The sequence below is a fragment of the Alosa alosa genome, chromosome 23 (genome assembly GCF_017589495.1).
Source record: "Alosa alosa isolate M-15738 ecotype Scorff River chromosome 23, AALO_Geno_1.1, whole genome shotgun sequence".
Classification (NCBI taxonomy): Eukaryota; Metazoa; Chordata; class Actinopteri; order Clupeiformes; family Clupeidae; genus Alosa; species Alosa alosa.
The window spans coordinates 8,218,312-8,242,185 of NC_063211.1; the positions used below are offsets into that span (position 1 = coordinate 8,218,312).

At 42.0% G+C, this 23,874-nt stretch overlaps 2 protein-coding genes across 2 annotated transcripts; one reads left to right on the forward strand and one right to left on the reverse strand.

Moving 5' to 3' along the window:
- Positions 1–204: 204 nt before the first annotated feature.
- Positions 205–14,389, reverse strand: ccar2 (cell cycle and apoptosis regulator 2). Its single transcript, XM_048234250.1, is given in 20 exon segments — positions 205–670; positions 850–1,019; positions 1,762–1,968; positions 2,549–2,654; positions 2,867–3,013; positions 3,398–3,468; positions 4,114–4,306; positions 5,691–5,852; positions 6,467–6,595; positions 6,961–7,099; positions 8,132–8,295; positions 8,932–9,071; positions 9,379–9,611; positions 10,759–10,902; positions 12,021–12,144; positions 12,618–12,759; positions 12,898–13,012; positions 13,131–13,216; positions 13,335–13,407; positions 14,102–14,389. Coding segments are annotated over 19 exon segments (2,532 nt in total). The 5' UTR covers positions 13,347–13,407; positions 14,102–14,389; the 3' UTR covers positions 205–622.
- A 60-nt stretch (positions 14,390–14,449) lies between these two features.
- On the forward strand, positions 14,450–22,091 carry ddx56 (DEAD (Asp-Glu-Ala-Asp) box helicase 56). Its single transcript, XM_048234248.1, has 14 exons — positions 14,450–14,552; positions 14,801–14,962; positions 15,065–15,219; positions 15,403–15,573; positions 15,785–15,875; positions 16,253–16,494; positions 17,092–17,241; positions 19,732–19,845; positions 20,007–20,098; positions 20,270–20,343; positions 20,546–20,635; positions 20,781–20,886; positions 21,036–21,139; positions 21,472–22,091. Exons 1-14 carry the CDS (start codon positions 14,496–14,498, stop codon positions 21,553–21,555), a joined length of 1,692 nt encoding a protein of 563 aa, XP_048090205.1. The 5' UTR covers positions 14,450–14,495; the 3' UTR covers positions 21,556–22,091.
- Positions 22,092–23,874: the final 1,783 nt, after the last annotated feature.

Below are 23,874 nucleotides of genomic sequence, written 5' to 3' on the forward strand. Positions count from 1 at the left end.
GTCGCACTCTGATGGCGTAAAGACCAGGCTACTTACAAAAAAAAATGTAGGAGGGACTTGTATTGGGACTGAAGACTTTTCAACTCAACTAAGGGCTCAGTCTTATATCCACACACACACACACACACACATATATATATCACCTCTTCATCAGAATTGTAAATATAGTAATATTTACACAAAATAAATGCCAGGGGTCCAACATTTTTGACAAAGATTTTTAATAATTCCAAATAGTCATCTACGAAATTCACTGAGGATTATCTTTTGCACACCGACACATGAGGGGAATTAACTTTAAGTTATTACGACTCGTTATAAAAACAAAATTCATTATTATATACAGCTAAAAAATAGGCCTCGAACAATATTCAACAAAATTAAACAAACATTTGTCTCCCACACAGGGTCCGTGATAGGGAAAAATGGCGTAAAATTTGTCATGAGGTTTGACATACATACACTCACACTCACACAAATGCCTGAACACACTACAAATCCAATAGGTTCAACCAGGATAGTCCTCATCATACTGACAGCTTAGTGCAGCTCACCAGGAGTGTGTTTCTTCCCCACACACCATGCCACCCTACCCCACCCCAGTCCAGTCCAGATGCAGTGGTCACGCCTTTTCATCTTTGGTCTTCTTGGAGTCAGTCAGGCTTGTTGTCTGCATAAGAGAAACAATACAGATAAATATAATAAAGATAATAACAAGCAGGGAGATGAGAAGGGTATGTATGTATCGACTTATCTAACTATCTAATTATCTAGCGGAATACGGTGAATAAGCTAAAGTCCCAAAAAGTCGGCTTGTTCCTTTAAAGCTGTCCAGTCCCTGGACCTCACCTGGTCCACCATCTTCTGCATCTTCTCGATGACGGCGAGCATGTGGCCAGCGTTCTCCTTCAGGTTCCTCTCGTAGAGCTTGTTGAGCTTCTCGGCCTGCTCCAGACGGCTCCTCAGCTCCTCGGCTCCCTGCTGCTCCTCCTGCGCCTCCTTGCCCAACTGCACCTCCACTGCAGCACAAAACGACACACACAAACGCATGAGCGAACCTCACGGCACACAAACGCATGAGCTAAGCTCACGGCACACAAACGCATGAGCGAATCTCACGGCACCAAAACACATGAGCTAACCTCACGGCACACAAACACATAAGCTAACCTCACGGCACCAAAACACACAAGCTGGGAAGTTACAGGAAAAAGTGTCTGTCAACAGGTAAAGATCAAGCACATGAACTAGAGCTGGCATGTGGAACATTGAGCTAGCTCATTAACGTTTGGTTCAGGTCTTGTCCATGGTATTACATTAGCAAATCAATTTTATTCAGTTATTAAATTAGCAATTAGCATTAGTTAGACTTAAGACTTTGCCCATCATTCTAATTCGGGCCCCATATGTGTAACATACAGGTTGGAGGAGGCACCAATGGACCCTATTGTTATATCTTTGAGGGCAAATAAGACCAAGCCTCTTTATTAAATATGAATATACCAGTAGTACATCAGATACTAACCTACAGTTACGCATCCACATGTATGCACAGATGTACTGTATTTTGCCAGTCAAACATGACTGTGCATAAACATACCAGTACATACACACATCTATACAGTGTGTAAAAAAGTCCCAATGGCTACTGTTTGACAAATGGTAACTTTCAAAAGCACAAGAGTAGAGACCCCGAGGTAAAGAGGGGTGTTTGGGTGCCTTGAAAGGCACTATATAAATGCAATGTGTTGTTGTAGTTACCTAGTTTGGTCTGCAGGGTGCTGACTCTCTGCTCCAGGGCTCGTTGCACTGCAGTGCCTTTCTCCAGCGCCTGCATCAGGCTGGGCAGATTCACCATGGAGCCCTTGTAGTTGACCATGTCTGTGCTGCTGCCCTTGGCCCCCGAGCGGCGGCTGGGCGCTCGCTCCTTAACCGTGCTGGCCTGGCCAGGGAGCAGGGCCTGGTTCCCTGGGGACGACATCAGATGTACAGTATATATGAAGTTTGTCCACAACTTTGTTCTTCAGTCCATAAACAAATGCTACGACATGTTGTTAAAAATCAATGTTCCCTTAAATGACATGTAGTGTCACTCATTTTTCTATGGCATGGAAAGTCTCACTGCTTTTCGATACTGTAGTATTCAAGCAGATTTACGAAATGTGTATGTTATAATATGGATTTATCTTCTTGAGGTAGTGCTATGTATTTAAAGGCAACAAGTTTTGTTAAACTTCATATTGGTTTTGATAGTGAATGGTTGTGTGATGGATGGATAAACTCACAATAAAATACTCACCACACATGTTTTTTGGAGGTAACCCAAGTAACATACTGTTCTGTTTTTAATTAGAGATGCAATTTAAGATAGTTCCAGTACAAGCCTGAAACTGATGCGTTGAACAAAGAGTTTGTAGCTATTGCTAATCTACAACTGTAATTCCTTGCTTGTTTATCCATTGTTAGTTTTTTTTTTGTGTGTGTGTGCAATATAATGGAGTGTGTGTTTTGTCTAGACTCTATTGTGTGTGAGTGCCCTTCCTCTCACCTTGTAAACTTATGTCACACGGCAGGTCTGAGTCATCCCACTGGGTACACAGCTTGCGGTACTGACACAGGTCACTGACTGTAGCCTTCTTCACCAACTCCATTGCCTACAACACACAGACAAGTTGGCACCACATCAGCCAGGATTCTCACCTCTCTTACGCAACCAAATCTGAATTTCAGTGAGAGAGTTTGACAAGATGGGAACTTCAGAGTAGAGGGGTATTATGAAAACGGTATCTGTCTGTACACACCACTGTAACACAGAGGAAGGACACAGTGATCATATTTATAATACACAACACGCACACACACACACCTGAGCAGGAGTGAGGTACAAGCCCAGAGATAGCAGAATGTTCTGGAGATCCTGTTCTCTCAGACTGCCCTCCAGTTTCCGGTCAAAGAACACCCAAGAGAGCAGCACGCTGCGGGGGAGGGCTGCACTCCAGCCGAGGGGACGATCCTGCAAACACACACACACACACACACACACACACACACACACACACACACACACTATGAGTGGCAAAGTCAGAGAGGTGTGACAGAAATATCCAAAGCCTATTCAGATTATGAGCAAACTTTCTGTTGACACTGTTAACTACAATTTACTGTATGGTTAAGGTTTGTATTTGTTTAAGGTGATGTTCAGTAATTGTTCAACAACAAATGTATATACTGAACTTGAATCTAAACAGATAATCTATTAAGTCTCTGTGGTCGTATTATCATACAAATATATAAATAGGCGTATACAAAAAAAGAGACACGTGAAAAATGAAATGAACATGACAAACTCATGTTCAGTGTAATATCTTAGAGATGAACCAAAGCAAGTCATGATTACATTTTCCTTAGTGGTATGGTTGTCAGCAACCGCCGCAGTCTTCTCATCTTCTCCCAGCACCTCTGCTACATCTGTGAAAGAGAGAGTGTACAGAAACATAAAAAAAGTTGTACTATGTGTCTTTCTTTGTCTTTTATTATGTTCACTTAATATCCTTAGAGCCTTATCAATAACAACAACTTCAGGGACTGCAAAAGAATTGTGGAATTTGCCCAAACATATTGTTACATATGGTAAACTGCATTTAAATAGCAGTTCTTTACTTTGTTGAACAAAGTGTGATGGTATGACATCTTAGTGTAAAGACTGTCTGATGAAGAGCTTAAGGCTCGAAACGTTATATATATATGGTGTAACTCTAATAAAAAGAAAAAAGGGGAGCTAATGTGCGGATATTCCTTACTATTTCTTACGTATTACTTTTTTTATCCAGCACCTACTTTTGGATGTGCGCATGTTACGTTTGTTTGGATGACATCTTAAGTCTCGTTTAAGGACAGAGGTATATGAAGCCATGTTAGCTACCTGCATGAATGCTGCCCAGTAGAACAACCACTCAGACTCTTAAGGATTAAGGATGCCATTAATAACAGACTGTACATTTATATTCTTAGCTCTCAAAGTGTTGAGTGGTTTCTATGTCTGGAATCAAAGACTACAGGAAGTGGCCGGTAACCTGATGAGAGATACAATACATCCACAGTCCACACACTCACCACTCTCGCTGTTCTTTTTGTCCTCGGCCAGGTCCTCAGTCTCCTCTACGGCCTCAGACTTGGCCTTCTCCTCCTCCCCCTCCTCCTCTTTCTTTTCCTTCACCTCTTCCTCCTCTTTTTCCGCGGAGCCTCTTCTCTTCTTTCCCTCCTTGCTGGCAGCCCTTCTCTTTCCTTTCTCATTCTTCTTGGGCTCCTGCAACAACAGATGTACTTTTAGTTATATTATATGCACATTTATATTAGCCTGGGTTTCCCCATTGCTGCCTTGCGCACGATTGTATTCACGCTGCTAGGCAGCCTGGATTCCATGGACTTTGGTTCCTTTGTTGAGGTGAAAACAATCACAGAACGGAGGGGGGACAGCAAGACGATGACGACACACCGAAGCAGTTATGAGCTACATACAGACGCATTTGATAGACATTCGTAGCGCCCAATAAACGGCTCTGGGCATTCGTAAAACCACGTTTCAAATACGAGAAAATGAAAGTGTAGTTCCCAGACACCATCTCAATGAGATGAGGTCTGACGTTTGCCAGGCTACAATTCTATATAAGCAAGAGAGAATTACATGGTAGCGCATCTCAAAGTCTGTACACAAGGGAAGACAAGTTTATTTATATAGCGCATTTCATACACAGCGGTAATTCTATGTCCTTGAAATAAACAAATGTAAAGAATAACAGTAAATACAAGCATAAAAGGGCAATAGTTTAAAAAGTAAGACATACAAAACAGAATAATAAAGAGACAGAGTGTATAGACCCTTTCAACAATAAAAGCAAAAACAATGCTTGAACGTTCTATTTGGGCCCCAATCTACTTCCTCTGCATTAAGATAACATATGGAATGTTAAAAAGGAAGCCTTGTGGGGCCAACTATGATGCTGATAATGGAACTCTCTTGAAAGGGTCCATAACAACTTCTGATTACTGCAACACAGCCAACAGCTTCTGCTTTGCTTTTGAGAGACCAGTAAAGGGAATGAGGTTGAGTGGTTACAGCGTGCTAGGCCTTCTGCTTGTTTTCTGTCTGTTCGTCTACTTGTCTTCAGGTACGTCAGGAGGTGATGCTTGAGGAGCTAATGAGCTGCACCTGTGTGCAGGTGTCTCTAGTTAAAAGGCTGCTTCCTCTACTCTTTGAGTACGCGGAACTTCTGGGTACCCAGATTACTCTTTGAGAGGCCATTGGTCATGCAACACAACACTCAGCCACATTCCACACAACACAACACCCGTGCATTACTGATGACTGCCTTGGACCCACTTCACACTCTTTGTTTTTTATTTAGCTAATAAAAGCATAAAATCCAACCTCTCACCTCCCTCTTTTGTGGTGACCTTAACATGACTTAACAAGGTCATAAAAAACAGGAGGTGCATCTGATCAGTTATCAGAAAGCATCTGGGAACAGTTTGGTCCTGAGTCTAGATCTAAAACTGGCTACACAGGTTTTCTGCACAAGGGAAAAAAACAGTTTATTTCTCCATCAGGTTCATGGGGATAATTAACCTTGCCAGGATTCCCCCCTAAAATAAAAACTGTTCTATGCTCATAAGTGGTAGGACTGACTGACCTTGGTGCTGCCGGCTGCAGCCTCGGACGTCTCTGGGGCTCTGTCCTCCGTCTGGTCTGCTTTGGACGCGGGGCTCAGGGGCAGACAGCTGAGGCAGCGGTACAGCTGCAGGCCAAAGTCCCTCTGCAGCATCTCACAGAACAGCTCTGCCATCAGGCCAACCTGAGACATGACAACCACAACAGACCATATTAGCACACTTACAGGAGTAGACATTTGCTTTGGACATCATCTCAAAGTATCTGCGAAATACCATAACTGCAGAAATTGTTTGTAATGGTTGTAATTAAAAACCAAAAGAAAGGAAAGAGGGTGTATAGTGTCAATAGTATTATTATGTTTAGCAAAACACCAATACTACAACTAATACAACCAAATAACACATAAACATGTTTTAGCTGCAGAAGAGGGTTGTCGGTTTGAAACCCGACCAGTAGGCACGGCTGAAGTGCGCCGGGATTAGTGTGTACTTCACCTCACTGTGTGCTCACTGTGTGCTGAGTGAGTTTCACTAATTCACGGATTTGGATAAATGCAGAGACCAAATTTCCCTCACACGGGATCAAAAGAGTATATATACTTATAGTTATACTATAGACCCTTTCAACAATAAAAACAAAAACAATGCTTGAACATTCTATTTAGTTCCCAATCTACTTCCTCTGCATTAAGATAACATTATGGAATGTTAAAACGGAAGCCTTGTGGGGCCAACTATGATGCTGATAATGGAACTCTCTTGAAAGGGTCTATACATGCCAAGATATACAGATTACCTCAAATGCCTCTTGCGTCTTTGAATTGGCAGGCTCCAGCAAGGAGGCAAGGGAGATGACCGGCAGGGTGGACCCAGGACAAGGGGTCACCAGCAGGGCTGGAGGAACGGGCAGAGTGGGGGTGGAGTCCTACCGGAGGGCAGAAAGACAATTGATCATACTGTACACATGGCGAGGAGATAAGCTTTGGCAAACTTTGAACCAAACGTTAAGAAGATGGCACCATCTCGGCACATATTGGTACCAAGGGAAACCAGGACACAAATGACAAACTCTTTCACAATAACAAATTCCTGCCCAGGGACCACAGATGCAAATTAGCTTACTCTGGTATAGAACTAGTTCTGTACATGGTCCCTGTCAACTAAACTAATAAAGTAAACTAATAAAAGCCGTGATTAGCCTTTAATTTTGCAGGTCCCATGTAAAACAACAACCAATGAGAGGCTAGCAGACTTGCTAGGATTGTTAAAGTAGTAAAATGAAGGCCAGACCTCTTGTTCCTCTGGCTCCTCCTCTTTTGGCGTCTCTTCCTCAGGCACTGTGTGGGGCAGGTTCCACACGTCCGGTAACAGGAAGACCACAGTCTCCACTCTCTCCTCTGAAAGATACCTCATCTCTGCCATTCTATGCCTGGAATTTAAACAGTGGGAATTACCCACTAATTATCCTGCCATGTATTACGGTACCTTAAAATAACAACTTCAAACTCATAATACACTGGCATATAGTACGGAGAATGAAGTTTCTGACATTGTCAATGCATGCCCAGAATGCTTGATATATTGCACTGTATGCGCTGATGATCGGGTAGGATCATGAGCCGTATCGTTGGTTTTTAACTAACTGGGTACAGTGCTAAATGGTGTTACTTTGACGCCAAGGGACATAAATGTGAATTTTTCATTGCGTTGCTTTAGGTGATACAGTACATGGCAACTTTTTGAGCAATTTGTTGCTGGGAAACCACATAACCAGTTCCATGTGTTCCGATTGGAATGATTGAAGTTCTCAAGAAAACACTGATGGTTTTGTGGTAAAGTTCTCAAGAAACTTGAGGTTGGTATGAGAGAGGGAGTCTATCGTCTCTGTGAGCACCCTGCATTCATCTTGCACTGGATCATCTTCCTGAATCTCAACATTCTGATCACAACAAGTCTGGGGAAATTGATATAAGTCAGCACCAGTCAGAGGTTACATTAATTGTTTTGCACTTTTATGATGTCATCACATCACCAAAAGAGTAGAGTATTTTTAAACTAACTACAAAGGCATTTTCTTCAGCCAAATAAAATACAAATTACAAAATACTATTTTACAATGCATCATAAACACTGCCCCTCCCTGGGTATGCATGTTTATTCATTTACAGCACAAACGTGGTATAGTTCACCTATTCATCGTGTATACTTCACTTTAATTCCCTACCCAGTCCAATAATATATAAAAGCATGTCTCAATATGTTCAATATGAAACCAGAATATAGACCCTTTCAAGAGAGTTCCATTATCAGCATCACAGTTGGCCCCACAAGGCTTCCGTTTTAACATTCCATATGTTATCTTAATGCAGAGGAAGTAGATTGGGAACCAAATAGAATGTTCAAGCATTAAAAACATCAAGTTTTTATTGTTGAAAGGGTCTATAACAAGACAGGCACTAACCACTGAGTGCAGGGCCCCAGGTCAAGGCCTGTCTGCTGGAGGGTGCAGCGCACAGCCGTACGGATCAGACTAGACGGGTCCTTGGCTGGACTTGGCCCGTCATCTTGCGCTGAGTAGTGACCGCCCACCAGCTGCATATTCCCTTTAGACTCCAGCAATAGGAACTAACAGAGGAAGAACAAAGATGGTGGCAGAGTGGAGGGAAGAGAGAGGAAGACAAAAATGTATTAAAAATCGAAAACATGCCCTCCCTAACAAATCAACTTGTTACAAAACTGTACAAAATTTCACGTTCATTTTTTTTTTTTTTTACCAAACGAAATGTGGTCACTATTTCTGATGGGCTGATGGAACCTTAATGGTCTAAAATGTTAATTATCTTTCCTAAGTGAATCTTTCAGGGAAGTCTTTTAAAGCAACACCAAAGAGTTTTTTGTACCTTAAAATAATGTTTCCAAAATCGTTTCAGTGGTTCATCAACTCGTAACAGGGTGAACAGCCCTTCTGCAGTCGCTTTGCGGCCCTCTATCGGCTATAACCGCACTATGTAAGTTTGCCAGATCGGGTAGCGGATCTGTAGTTCGATGGAATGAGACATAAGAAACTACAAATTTGACTCGCATCTGATGTCGCAATACATCGTACTTTCATAAATCATGCAACATATTCTACCTTGTCTGTGGACATCGTTATTTGCAAAGCCGGTGCTGGATAAACAAATAGCGTGCGTGCGACAGAGGGAAAGTTCTTTAGTGTTGCTTTAATGCATGTGACCCAAGCTTGCAGTCCTGAGTCCAAACCTTTATGAGGGTGCTGGGGTGCACAGCGCCTCCTTTTGACCCCTGGTCCTCCTGTCCTAAGAGGCAGCACTCCATGTACAGCTCTTCCATACTTGGCATAGACAGCAACATCACCTGCAGAGCAAGAGTGAGGTCAAATACTGCATTTAGAAAATGTAGTAAATGCTAAATGCTACCATCAATAACACAAAGTATTCTGCAGTTAGTCGGGAGCCCAGAACCTGTGCTGTGTAAAATATTCGACTCAATAACCATTGTGGAAACATGGGGGCAAGAAAGGTTCTGATGTACAACTTAGATCGTAGCTAAAGCTTTACCAAACAAAAAAAAAAACAACTTGCACGATTAATCGAAAGACATGAGAAATAGCAATGTCACTTGGCAACGACAGCTGGAAGACCATAGCTGACCATAGCTGATCTTCACAGGCTGAAACCTGTTCCTCACCTTCACAGCAAACTCAGAGTTCGGCCTCCGGTGCCTCGGGTGCCTCGGTCTCAGAGGCCTCTGGCTGCTCTGGCGTCTGAGAGGGCCCTGCGCGGAACAGACAGGGCCCACAGAGCGGGAGCGGCCGGTCGGGTGGGAAGCTCTCCGTCCAGCTCAGTTGCAGGTGGAGGAGAGAGGGGGGCAGCGGGAGGTGGGGATATCGCCGCCGCACCTCCAGACTCTCACAGGCGGAGCTGAACAGCACATAGAAAAAGACATAACCATAAAGTCTCTTACATACTAGTATGTACTGTATATGTATATGTATTTTTTACATATAGTATTTGCATTCTTCCTTGGAGGTTAATGACCAAGACTTTTAATCAAATGAATGGTAGCAAGTAGCAAGTACTTTCAATGAAAACAAATTCCAAAGGTGATCGTCATCAATTGTGTCTGTGTGTGTGTGTGTGTGTGTGTGTGTGTGTGTGTGTGTGTGTGTGTGTGCGTGTGCGTGCGTGTAATTGTGCGAGAGAGAGAGAGAGCAATGGGTATTTCCCCCCTCCTTCCTGTAGGATACCCTTAAGCTTATTGGCATCTTCTACCTAATGAAAGTGATTTGTCACTACCAGATTTAATTACTTACAAGGTATAATGACAGCTGCCGGAAGCTAATATTGTGGTTACAAATTTCACCCATGCCATTGCTACATCTGTGGCCCAGACAGTGATAAGAGATGTACCACCTCTGATTGGTGGTACACCATGATTATGTTTCAGACTTTCGGATGTTATGTTTTAATTTGTAAGACGTTTACCAGCCACATGTGTGGTACCAGATAAAAGTTTGTACAGTTTGAACTTTATTTTCACACCAATCCTTATTTTGACCAATTTGTTAACATTGTAGGACAAAAGTGAAGATAAAAGCTATTAAATAGCACATACAGAATTTTGTAGTAAGCAAAGAAAGAGTAAAATAGCAAAATATTTTACACTTCAAGATTCTTCAAAGAAGTCGCCTACTGCTTTGATGGCAGCTTTGCATACTTTGGCATTCTCTCTGAGTCAGCTTCAGGTAGACACCTGGAGTGTTACTTGCTTTATTTTCTCTCACGTTAATTGAAAAGCATTCCAGGTGACTGCCTCATGAAGCTTACAGTATTTTACAGTAAGATAATGTCAATAATGTGCAAAGCGGTGATGAAGATTAATGGTGGCTACTATATAAAACATGTTTTGATACTTCTGTGTTGTGATATAGTTTTGATGTCTGCATTGTTCAACAATGCAGGAAATAGTCAAAATAAAGAAAAACCTTTGAATGAATAGGTGCGTCCAAACTTTTGACTGGTACCATACTTCAGTCCAGCAGAAGACACTGGCCTGGGCATGCCTCACCTGTCCCGTGGAAAGAAGGAGAACAGCGGGTAGCTCTGCTGAGGCGCGCTGGTGCTCTTCCTGGGCGCCTCATCGTCAGACATCCCCTTCCACCTTCTCCGCTTCTGGTGGATGCCGTCTCCGCCCCACGGCCCTCCGTCCTCCCTGCGGAGCCAGAGTCAAGCACAACGCCTCATCACAACACCTACCAGGATTTGAATGAATGCCTCTATTCAGCAGATGCTGCCATTCAAAAAAAACCTCAAGGAATAAGGATGTCACTCCAATATTGAATACATGTGAAGAGACCTTGGGTGTTTTAAAGGCACTTCACAAATAAGATGCATTATTAATGTGTTATTAATTCATTTACAAATGAATAATAGAGAGAGGTTGCCATTTTGATGTGGCTACAGTTTATTACCTATTAAACAAGGTATTACACTATTACCAGGCTTACTTAGGTCTATGGTCTTACATGTATGTATGTTGTCTTTTACATGTATGCAGTCTTTATGTATGTATGTGGTCCATATGTCTGTGGTCTATATGTATGCACAGAAGCTCTATGTAGGCTTTCTAATGGGTGCATGTCGACTGGTATGCTTGTGTATCTGTGTGTGTTTGGGTGTCTGTGCATGCTTAGCAGCACATGTCTCGTTCTTTGTATGGTGCCCCCCCACTCCCTATACTATTTATTGCCTATATGGCACCATTGTGCTTCTTAGAGCTCCCTTTTTACCCCCTGCAACTTGTGGCACAAGCATTTCACTGTATTGCAAAGTATATGTGACAATTAAACTTTGAACTTGAACTTTGAACAAATTCAAACCCATAATACCATTTACCAAAATTATTGAATGGTTTTAAGTGGAGAGTTTGGATGTAGTTATGGAATTGTTTTTGAAGTCTTGAGAAATGGAGGCATAATTTCACAAAAAAAAATGTGTTTTAGCAATCGAGAAAAACTGCAAGAAGGGTTATTGCTAATAAATACATGAAGAAAACCCTAGTCCTGAAAGTGCACATGTTTGTGGTATGACTAGCCCAAAGGCCTTTCACCTGTGATTTCAAGAACTCCTGGTGTTAATAACCTTGTTCGCCCAATAAAGTTCAAAGCAAAAGAAAGTTCTCAACCACACACTTTAACACCCAGCCCTCACCAGCACATGCATCCTTCCCCAGAGACTCACCAGCACATGCACCCTTCCCCAGAGACTCACCAGCACATGCACCCTTCCCCAGAGACTCACCAGCACATGCACCCTTCCCCAGAGACTCACCAGCGGCCTCCCCGTCGTCCACCCCCCCCCTCACTGTGCCTCTTTCTGGAGCTGCCTCCGCCTCCCCAGCCTTCGTACGGAGCCCCCCATTGTGGCTGCAGGTGGTGGGGCATCTGCAGTAAGCCTGTGAGATAAAGGCGAGGAGCAGTTAACCTATAGCATCTGATTGGGCCACTTTATTTAAGCAGCTAACTGGATCATACTGCAGAGCAGAGATGGATGGTAAAACACCTTGGGCCATAATTTAAATGCTGGGCAAAGTAAAGTCTAAACTCGAACTATAGCTTGTTTGCACCTGCACCGTACGCCAGCTACCCAGGTTCGACTCCCGCCCCGACTATCTCTCCCATTCACTTCCTGTCACTCTCCACTATCCTGTCGCATTAAAGGCGTAAAAAAGCCCCAAAAAATATACTTAAAAAAAACTATAGCTTGTTTAATGGTTCTACGCAAAACCTGTTTGCACAAACATCTGTGGGCCAGCTAAAAGCTGTCTCACGCCACATGATACCTTAGTTCATGCATGAGGACTTTGCTCATAGACCGACTTTGCTCAGCATTTCAATTAGGGCCCGTTTGTCCCACCAAAGTACTCACCTTTGCCAGGGTTGGACTGCATGTTGGGGATGAGTGGCGGGATCTTGGGGGATTTGAGGAGTGGTTGTGGCTGCCTACCCAGGATGCCAGGTTTCTGATTTGATGACATTGAAGGCAGTAGAGGAGGAGGTGACTTGAATGGCTGTGAGGAGACCATTATTTAGGTACGTAGAACGTGAGTATGTGGGATAGAAGGGGAAACCCTTTATGTGTCCAGTGCATAATAACCATTATGAGAATTGTGAACTGTTATCGTGTAATGTTTAAATAGGCCGCATACCTGACCGTTAAGAGTTTGAACAGTCTGAGCTGTCCAACTAAGGGCCTGAGCAGAATCTTTGACAGCTTTCACAAGCACTTTCTCTCCCAACTGGGGATATCTCCCGATAACGTCACTGCAGAAAAATAATGAAAGACAACAGAGAATAACCCAGCAATTCACCAAGTCGTTAAATGCACCCCCACAGTGTTATAAACGACAACAACACACTGCTCAATGTTACTCTTGCCTACCTCATCTGAAAGTGCACATCCTGATCGACCATCCCATAATTATCCTGCAACTGAGTCACCACTCCAGTAAAGACTCGCTGCTTCATCTAACAAAACAAACATGGGACTTGATGATAGTAATAACTGTCATAAATAACAAATAATACACCATGTCCTTAATCACTGGGGTTTTACATTATTAACTAAAAATGACGGATGCCATACCTGAGTTTCCATTGTAAGCAGCTACTTTAACCTGCAGGGTGCGACTTCTGAATGTGTTTGAGTTCCGGACGAGCTGGTTGAGGAGAAAGGTGTAACGTTATTCACATAGTCAACTCTCACCTCCTATTTTCTGTGCACACTCTCAAGGCTATTTAAGGATAGTTGACATTCATACATGAGGTTAGCTGACATCATTCTGCTAGCAATGTGGCATCTTATGGGTAACCAATATGATTTTGTTTAAAATATTCACCGCTGATTTTGTGTTTTCTATAATGGGAAGAAATGATCATGATCATTTCTGATTATGAAAATTGATAGATACTGTACAATTGAAACCCACAATAAACGTGGTATGCTAACAAGGGACTGCACATTCACCGGCAATAATAGCCATGAATAGGTCATTTTAAGGCTAGCATTAAAATGAATAGTTATATAAGAGGCATGAAGGTCAACGTGAAAATATGCTTTAATTAGCAAGATAATGATTCATATAAATGGATTCATAAGAATTATATTGAATGCCGGCTCTGTGTAAGTTCCTTGAAAAACAGAATGAATGTGTAGACCTTGTGGGCTTGCAGCTCGGGCTGCTTTCAATGGGGGTAATTCTGCTAACATAGCTAGCTGCCAGACCTAGCAAGTTAGGTTGACAAATATTGAAGACTATTCAAGGCATTATATTACCATTTCAAATGTATTGTTTCAGCAACACAATTATTTAGTGAATTTTTAAACAAGAGAGAGATACAGCAGCAACTCACTTTCCCAGCGATTTCTTCCTCCTTTGCCTTTGTTTATTTTTTGATTGACACGGAAGGCGTTCGGAGTGAATTCATCAGTGCTAATACACGCACGCCAACTAGTGGTTAAATGCATTTATAAAGCGAGACAAATGTAAATCCCACATTAAATATTGTGCTAGCTACGTCTATATAAGATCTTGTTGATTTCATAATAATAACAACGTTGAATACAACATACATGTAAATCACCCCTACATTTTCACACGTTTTCTAGTGTTCAACGGGACGAGGAAAATATTATCCTAATGACCTCCCTACCAGCAGGTGTCAGTGCACAGTTCCCCTGTATTGTAGCATTGTACTGTTCCCCTGGAACTCGGCGAGAGTCGCGAGACAAACACACGTGTGAAGAATGGCTGCCGACAGAGTGGACTTCCACGAGATGGGCATAGATGATCGCCTTTTAAAGGTTCGTTTTGTGTGATTACTCCTGCTTGGATTTGTCATTTTACGTGTCACTTGAAATAATGCGTTGTGTGTAGAGCTCTGAGATTCCTGCTGCAGGGAGCGTATAGCGTTAAACGTTGGGTTAGCATGTCAAATGATCCGTTGATTTGTTGCCTTCAAATGCCAACATTGTTAGTGATTATCATTCCTTTTGACTTTTGACCTCTTGGTAACAAGCAATTTATGTTTTTGTTATGTATTTGTTGACAGGCTGTTGCTGACTTGGGCTGGGCACAGCCCACGTTGATCCAGGAGAAAGCTATCCCACTGGCACTTGAAGGTAAAGACCTCCTGGCACGAGCAAGGACTGGCTCTGGTAAAACTGCTGCGTATGCTGTCCCCGTCATTCAGCGGATTCTGATGTCTAAACAGGTCTGTCAGGCTTCTGTCACACATCAGGTCAGTGAGACTGTTGGTTCCAGCTGTTATTGTGGACTGTTGAATGACTGAAGCGTTCCCTGTTCTGTTTGACAGACCGTGCGCGAACAGGCTGTTAGAGCTTTGATACTGGTGCCCACCAAAGAACTAGGACAGCAAGTCCAGACCATGGTCCGCCAGCTCACGGCTTTCTGCGCTAGGGATGTCAGAGTGGCAGATATCTCTAGCAAGGCAGACATATCAGCTCAGAAGTAAGTTCACACTGCACTGAAGGTTTAGATCATACTGTTCACACTTCACTGGAAGTTTAGATGTGAAGTAACGTTTAACACCCTGCTTGCTTCAAGTCTTAATGTGTTTTAGTTGTGTAATAAATAATAGCAGTGATTGTTATAGCATAACCTACTACAAGTCTGCTGTGCTTTTTGCTTTAGGCCTATCCTGATGGAAAAACCTGATGTGGTGGTGGGGACTCCCTCACGAGTTCTGGCCCACATTAATGCCCAAAACCTGGTGCTTCACTCCTCTTTGGAGATGCTGGTCATCGACGAGGCAGATTTGGTCTTTTCCTTTGGCTTTGAGGCAGACCTGAAGAGCCTGCTTTGGTATGAGCTTGTACATATGCTTTTTACATGTAAAATTACTTTAAAAATCTCATGCATCTGGAACTATAGCTTTACAGAATGAGGGGAGCTTGGAGGAGCTGATTGTAATGTGTTTGTTACAATGTGATACATGCAGTGTTCATTAAGCACAGACATTCTGAGCTGTTATGCATGTCAGTTGAGTGACAGTGTTGGGTTTGTTCCTTTCCAGTCATTTGCCCAAGATCTACCAGGCATTCCTCATGTCTGCCACACTGAATGAGGATGTGCAGGCCCTGAAGGAGTTGGTGCTTCACAACCCTGTAAGTACAGTGTTATATGGATGCTACTGCCCACTTGTCAAAGGCACAGTGTTGCTGCATAGACCTACACCTTGTGGCCTTGGTTGTGATTGAGATATGAAACGGCAGTATCTGCTGTGGCCGTCATGGTAACGATGTGAGGCTTTCATTTATGTGCATGTGGAGTGTTGTACCAATGTTTGACACTGAAAATGTTTTGCGCTTTACACTGGGTAGCCCTTTTCACTTTTTTTCTTTATTAAACAAGTCTACATAATTAAAATCGGCAGTGTTTGGTGTGCAAGTTCATCCTGTTTTCACTGCATGTCCATGTGGAGTCCACATTCGTTAATGTCCCCTGGCCTGGCCGGACCACGGTGTCTGCTTTGGTGTTCCAGGTGACTCTGAAGCTGCAGGGCTCTCAGCTGCCGGACAGCTCGCAGCTCCAGCAGTACAGTGTGAAGTGTGAGGAGGAGGACAAGTTCCTGCTCATCTACACGCTCCTCAAGCTGCGCTTGGTGCGTGGCAAGACGCTGCTGTTCGTAGGCACCGTGGACCGCTGCTACCGCCTTAAACTCTTCCTTGAGCAGTTCAGCATCCCGGCCTGTGTGCTGAACTCAGAGCTTCCTGTGCACTCCAGGTGCGTGTGTGTGTGTGTGTGTGTGTGTGTTTGCTTGTGTATGAACCTAGAACTGTAAAGTATTAGTATTAAGAATAAAGATTAACTTGAACCTGTGGATATTCATACTCTCCCAAAGCAAAGAAATCAAAGGTCCATTCAATTTCAAATATACCAGATTGAGAAGCTTTTCATATAACTACAGCTGTTAAATGTGCTCTAAGCTATGTCCGTCAAAGTTACTTCTGTTGACGTTTAAACAAAACAGAGAGCTACCTCGGCCCTCCCTCTCCCTCCCCTGATGCAATTGATACTCTTCTGAACACACATCTCATCGGTGAATGGCTGGAAAAGTTTATGTTTCATGGTACAGGCTGCACCAGGCTGTTTTTGTTGCCATTTTTAGAGCTTGGCCTGTTTAGAGACCAAGTTTTTTTACAGTGTATTCAGGGGACAGGCAGCTAGCGGATGGTGAGGAGATGAGAAGCTTAACATCGCTTAAAGCAGCTTTAAATAACAAACATTTTAATCTCAGACAGATGTTACATGCTAAATCGGTTAAAACTATTTGCTGCATACATAATGCTCATATGACTGTTTCAACGTTGTCCTGTGCAGGTGTCACATCATCAGTCAGTTCAATCAGGGGTTCTATGACTACATCATCGCCACAGACGAGCAGGGCCTGGAGAATCCCACAGCACCAGCCAAGAAGGAGGAGGAGAAGGACAAGAAGAAGAAGAAGAAGACTACGGGCAAAGGAGGACCGTAAGTAAACGGAAAAGAAGACCAAGAAATAAGACGTGACGTGGAAATAGATGTTGTGTTATGCCTTGCTTATGGACTGCTCTCTAGATGACTAGGTTTTGGCAAATACACATATGTAAAGGTTTATGTACTCTCTCACAGTAAACTATGCAAGGGCTGTGCAATTAGTCAAATTTTAGTTTATTTTTATAACTTCCAAATTCAAGATGCAACAATTTGTTTGCCGCATTTTGCATGGCAACGGATGCTGACATTTCATGGTGAGGTATAAATCCATCACACCCCTTTGCTTTACAGTGGTGAGAGGTTTACTTAAGGCACAAAGCTGGGTGTCATTGTAAATGCAGTATTTAGAGTTCCTTCATCCAACTAGCACTGTGCTAAGAGAAATGAATGCAGGCCTCATTATGAATTGGATATTGGGAATCATGTGTTAGGTCATGTTAGAGTATTTGTACCGAACAGTTCAGGTACAGGGCGTTAGGTTCAATACAGATTTGTACCAAATGTAGTCTGTAACATTAGTAACAATAACAATGTTGTTTGCTTGCTGTTTGCATGTTTCAAATTCAAATTCGCACAAAAACATATTAGTGGCAGACCATGTCAGTTCAGTCAATAAACATTGGACATCTTTTCAAAATACTATTCCCATTGCGCATCAGCAATGTAGTCAGTGAATTTTGAGTTAGCAGTACCTACAGGTTTAGAATAGAATATCTTTATTTGTCATTGTCACAGGTACAATGAAATTAAGTGCATTCCTTGTTCAGTGCAAAAGTAGCAATAAATAAGTAAAAAAGTCACTATGGACATAAAAAAAGTGCATAAAAACTTTACATCCCACCCATACACATCCACATCCACATTCATAAAATGTAAAACATAAAGCTATGCTATGGTAGCACCGTTCAGTGAGATTATGGCTGTTGGGTAGAAACTGTTTCTTAGCCTATTTGTCCTGGTTTTTATGGATCTTTATCTCCTGCCTGATGGCATTAGTTGGGGCAGCCGTGGTCTACTGGTTAGCACTTCGGACCTGTAACCGGAGGGTTGCCGGTTCGAACCCCGACCAGTAGGCACTGCTGAAGTGCCCTTGAGCACGGCACCTAACCCCTCACTGCTCCCCGAGCGCCGCTGTTGATGCAGGCAGCTCACTGCACCGGGATTAGTGTGTGCTTCACCTCACTCTGTGTACACTGTGTGCGTTTCAGTAATTCACAGATTGACCAGAGACCAAATTTCCCTCACGGGATCAAAAGAGTATATATACTTACTTATACTTAGTTCAAACAGTTTGTGACCGGGGTGTGATGAGTCTTTCAGGATGGAATTGGCCTTTTTGAGGCAGTGGGAACGGTGCAGTTCATCCAGAGAGGGAAGAGGGCAGCCGATGATTTTCTGTGCTGCCTTAATGACCCCCTGGAGCCTCTCCCTCTGTACCACAGTGCAGCTTGTGAACCAAACACAGAGGCAATATGTCAAAATACTTTCAATTGAGCAGCGATAGAATGACACCAGCAGCTTTTGAAGGATGTTGTCCTTCCTGAGAACTCTCAGGAAGTAAAGTCTCTGCTGGGCCTTCTTCACTAGCCCAGTGAAATAGCCCTAGTCTACCGTAGGGATGTAACGGTATGAAAATTTAACCTCACGGTTATAGTGACCAAAATTATCACGGTATTTCTAAAAGTGTGTTCAATATGTTCAGAAAGCACTGATAGGCCTACACGAGCTGAAATAGTTTCAAAAAGTGTCCCGTTCACTTTTTTCCTTCATGTTTAATTGGCTATGTGCTTATAGCTTAACTTACCCTACCATAACTTGGAGTTTGCTATTTCTGTTATTTGGATGCAATGAGTGAGACCAAAGTATGCGTTCAAAATTAACTTTAGGCTACTGTATTCTCCTGATAACGTGAGTGGAATGGATTTAATGTGGATGCAAACATAAAAAGACGCAGAGTGGCTACATGATACAGTGCACATTTTGCGGTGAAAAGGTTCCGCATTTTAAAATCAGGTGTAGCCTAATCCGAATCGTAGTTAAAACCATCAATTAGACAACAGAATCAGTAGGGTACCAGTTTTGTTCCATTGTACCAGGCCTACTGTATGTCAAAAGCAGGCTCGGATGAAGCTGGGAAGGATTAAACACACGGTTTCCACACCCCGGTAATCAACAGTGATAATCATGATGTTTGAAATGAAAACGGTAATTATTATCGTCAACATTTTTATCGCGTTTTTATTACCATCATACCGGTAATCGTTACATCCCGTCTACCGTATCGAAAATAACGGTGACTTCAAAATCTACGTACACACCGAAACAATGATTTTTGTATTGTTACACCCCTATTATGTAATAAATACCTAAGTACTGTTTATTTATACAAGATTAGATTAATATTAGATAAATATAACTCTTATTCGAGTGTGTCTAATACAGTGGGGAATGTGATGAGTAGGGATATGTCTATTCTGTTTGCAGGAGTAAAGATCAGGAGTATGGTGTGTCTCGAGGCATAGACTTCCAGAACGTGGCCAACGTCATTAACTTTGACTTCCCACCCACAGTCGAGTCCTATATTCACCGTGTCGGCAGGTGAGCTTCTGCAAGTCAACACTTTTGTTGAACGCTATTGCTTCTAACGGCAGTGTATATGCCATTAAAAAAAAAACACATTTTGCTGTTGGTACATTGCTACCTAATACATTTTCACTTCACTTGATGTTATCTTCACTTTCCTCCACTTTTGTCTTCAGAACGGCCCGTGCAGACAACCCTGGAACTGCCCTAACATTTGTCTCCCACACAGAACTCCCTCTGTTGGAAGAGGTGGAAAGTGCACTCACAGGTAGGTTCACTGACCTGTGGCTCCGGAGCCAAAAGTATAATGTTGTAAAGGACATAATTTGGACATTATTTGATTACCATACCAAAGGTAGTGTACCATTGTAATGATAAGATGATGGCTTGGAAACATACTGTGATAATGACTCAAATATTGTGTTTCTCATGATCACAGAAAACACAGAGTGTGCGCTGCAACCATATGGGTTTAAAATGGAGGAGATTGAGGGCTTCAGATACCGTTGTCGGGTAGGTAGACCACATTGTTTTATTTGTGGCTCAGCACGATTCATTGTTTTTTAGTCATCATTGGAATTGAAATGATTGATTTAACTTGTCAGCAACTGTGGACATTGCTTGAAGCCAGGTTTTGCCCGTTCTGTGCATTGTTTGGATGTCACTCATTCGTGAGCGAAACTCATGACTAATACAGATGAACATGTGCCCGTAGGATGCCATGCGGTCCGTCACAAAACAGTCGGTTAAAGAAGCCAGACTGAAGGAGATCAAGCAGGAGCTGCTGAACTCTGAGAGGCTGAAGGTACCCTTGATGTCATGATTTGGTAGATATGTGTTAGTGTGTCAGGCAGCTGAATTGGTTTGTTTTGCTTTTCAGACCTCAAATCTGCTCTAATCAGATTCAACTGTTTTATTTCCAGTAACATTTCCATTTTTTACATTTCTAGACGTACTTTGAGGACAATCCCAGAGACCTTCACCTTTTGCGCCACGACAAGGACCTTCATCCTGCAGTGATTAAACCGCATATGAAGAATGTTCCAGACTATTTGAGTAAGTTGTTATTAAAACCTGTTACAAGCATAAATGCTACATAGATTAACTCATGAAATCTGATAGCTGTTACACAAAAGTGAAGTAATTGGAAGTTATGTGGAGAAACGTCTGTGATCTCAAAGTGTATATTTTGTGTCTCTTCATAGTCCCACCTACACTTAAAGGACTTGCCAACCCGCTGACTGGGCGCAAGAAAAGAGGAAGGAATTTCAAGCCCAAGACTGTAGGAGTTATCAAAAGTGACTTTAAGGTCAGAACTGCCTTGTGTTTGTAAAGTGTTTTAAATGGTATCCGCTTGGAGTGAAGCCTTTTGACTTATTTCAGGGCATAAATAGCTCAGTCTATTCCTTGGAAATTAAGAAAATATATTGAATTTGCCTGAGCCTAGGTCCATACGATTGTTCACGTTCATGTCATAATCGGAAGTGCTCCATATTAAAGCCTTTTAAATGTAGCCTTTACGTTTGTGGATTTTTGTACCCATATAGAAGCTTTGTTTTGTATGTCAGATTTGGCTTCATAAGCACAGTTGCATTGGAAGTTATACAATAACAATCATACTGTCATCTCCTGTGCTCACAGAAAAATGCCAGGGGCAAGAACCCGCTGAAGACGTTCCGCTTCAAATCCAAAAAATCCAAAGCCAGCGCAGAAGGAAAGTCATAAAGCTGTTTTGTGGAAATTATGTGAGTTGAAGGAACTTGTCTGTTAAGACCTTCAAGACCCCTGCCATCAATCTACTTGGACTGCATGAGCAGAGACCAGAGTTTCAGCAATGCTCAAGGTGCAATATTCTTGACATGTCTCCTTGACAACACTTGCACAGAGGCCAAGTTGTTCTGTGAAATCATGTGACAAGCAACTATAGACAGTTGTTAATATCCTTTAACATGCTTCAGTGGTCATGGACTAAAATATATTTTTGAGGAGTTATATTGATAAATAGGCAGAGCTGAGAAGTAGGCAGTTTATACCTGTATTTTCAGGTCAAAACGTGACAGTCTTGCGAACGCATCACTGGCCTAAACAATGTTTTCTATATTTTTTGTACAGTTGTAAAATTGTAAAATGTTAAGTTGATGTTGGGCCTTACTCTTGCTTGGTCTGTGTGTGCTCAACAGACTAGCCCTCTGTGGAATGGTTCAGATTGCATTCTTCCGCTACAATAAAAGCAATGGCTCTATGAGCCAAATGTAAGTTAATCATAGTGAGTGCAAACTGTGTATTTCCAATATATGTTCATATATGAAGAGAAATAAGGAGCTGACAATTTTTGCAAAGTGTTGTCTGTATAATTTGAAGTGATAAACAAGTTTCTTCACCACACAGCAATCGCATAATTGGCATGGTTCAATAGTAGATATAGTTCATTTGGGTAATACAAAGCCTTTTTTGGAGAAACAATTAGTCATTAGTTCACAAATTCAAATAAAATGTTACATAATGTTTACATATATTTAGTTATTTTACAACACTTTGTAACACTTCATTGAGTTATTTTACAACACTTTGTTTCCATTGTCTCTTCTGGGAAATATATAAATGGCAATTTTGGCAATTTTGACTATAGACATAGACATCATGTCAGAGGATGCATGTGCGCTTCTTGGATTCTTCAGGAGACATGACAACGCAGCTAAAATAAGGCAACACGGACAGAAGCATATTTCATTGTAAGTGGTAATAGTGGTCAGTTCTTTTATGGAGTAATATGCAGCTGTTGCAAAAAATATATATACCTTTTTGAAGGAGCAGAAAATTCATTAGTAAATGTCAGGTGCATTGGAGCGTATCTTATGCTTTTCTAAACCATCCACTCAGACAATGTCACAACATTAAGGAAATGTGCTACAAGCAGCTTTAGAATCTGTTAGGAATGCTTCAATCACGTTGCCAACCTGGGGTGCGTTTCTCAAAACCATAGTTGCTAACCTGTTAGCAACTTGGTTGGTTGACAATGGGGAAATTGCATTGCAACCAACAAAGTTGTTAACTTTGTTAGCAACTATGGTTTGGGGAAACGGACCCCTACTTAAGTTGCGTGGCAATGGCCCAATACAATTTGGCAAATTATAGAAAAAAAAGGCACCTCTGAAGGTCCCCCTGAAGCAATTGGTGTAGAGGATATCCCTATCCCCTTGATAACACACACACACAAAAAAACACCAAAGCACACATACACAAACTGCTGCACTGCATCATCAGAACATCAAGTCTTGTGTTCAAAACACTTGTCACAAAGTTTTCTGTATTGATTTAAATAAGCACAGGACTACACACACACCCACTCACAGAAAGACACCTATTTGCCCATTATTTGTCAAAGGTTCCATAAGGGCAGTAACTAGGCCCAAGATCTCTAAGGGCTACTGCAATGTTGGAGTGAATGGTGTGTTATGGACCCTTTCAAGAGAGTTCTATTATCAGCATCATAGTTGGCCCCACAAGACTTCCTTTTTAACATTCCATATGTTATCTTAATGCAGAGGAAGTAGATTGGGGCCCAAATAGAACGTTCAAGCATTGTTTTTGTTTACCTTGTTGAAAGGGTCTATATGCTTGTAGGTGTATCTTAACAAAAACGTTATGGTTCCTGGTTAACTTAACAAGCCTAATGTAACAACGAATGCCTTAACAGCTCAATTTAGAGTTTGAGTACAGTTTGAAAACCCTCAACTGAGGTAGTAATTCTACTGTATCAATATGAGTTATGTATGAATATGACTATTTCCATCAATATGAGTTATGGCAAATGAACATGACAAAGGAAATATACCTGTTTTGATGTTAGTAAATGTGCCTGGCAACAGTGAAATGTTTGAGCTTTAACAGGGGATTCACAGAAACTATCACAAAACATGTATATGATGTTATGGATAAATTACTTTGGATCTTGAGCAAAAAACTGTACAATGGAACTGTGTTTGTGGTTTCTCTCAGGGGTGGGTGGGTTTGTAAGCGGAACCAAATCGCCTTAATGCGTGA

Bases quoted from the DNA above. Each gene is read 5' to 3' on its own strand.
- ddx56 (XM_048234248.1), top strand. From the start codon at position 14,496: ATGGCTGCCGACAGAGTGGACTTCCACGAGATGGGCATAGATGATCGC. The intron at 15,876-16,252 runs GTAAGTACAGTG...TTGGTGTTCCAG, and splicing joins AGTTGGTGCTTCACAACCCT to GTGACTCTGAAGCTGCAGGG. The intron at 17,242-19,731 runs GTAAGTAAACGG...TTCTGTTTGCAG, and splicing joins ACTACGGGCAAAGGAGGACC to GAGTAAAGATCAGGAGTATG.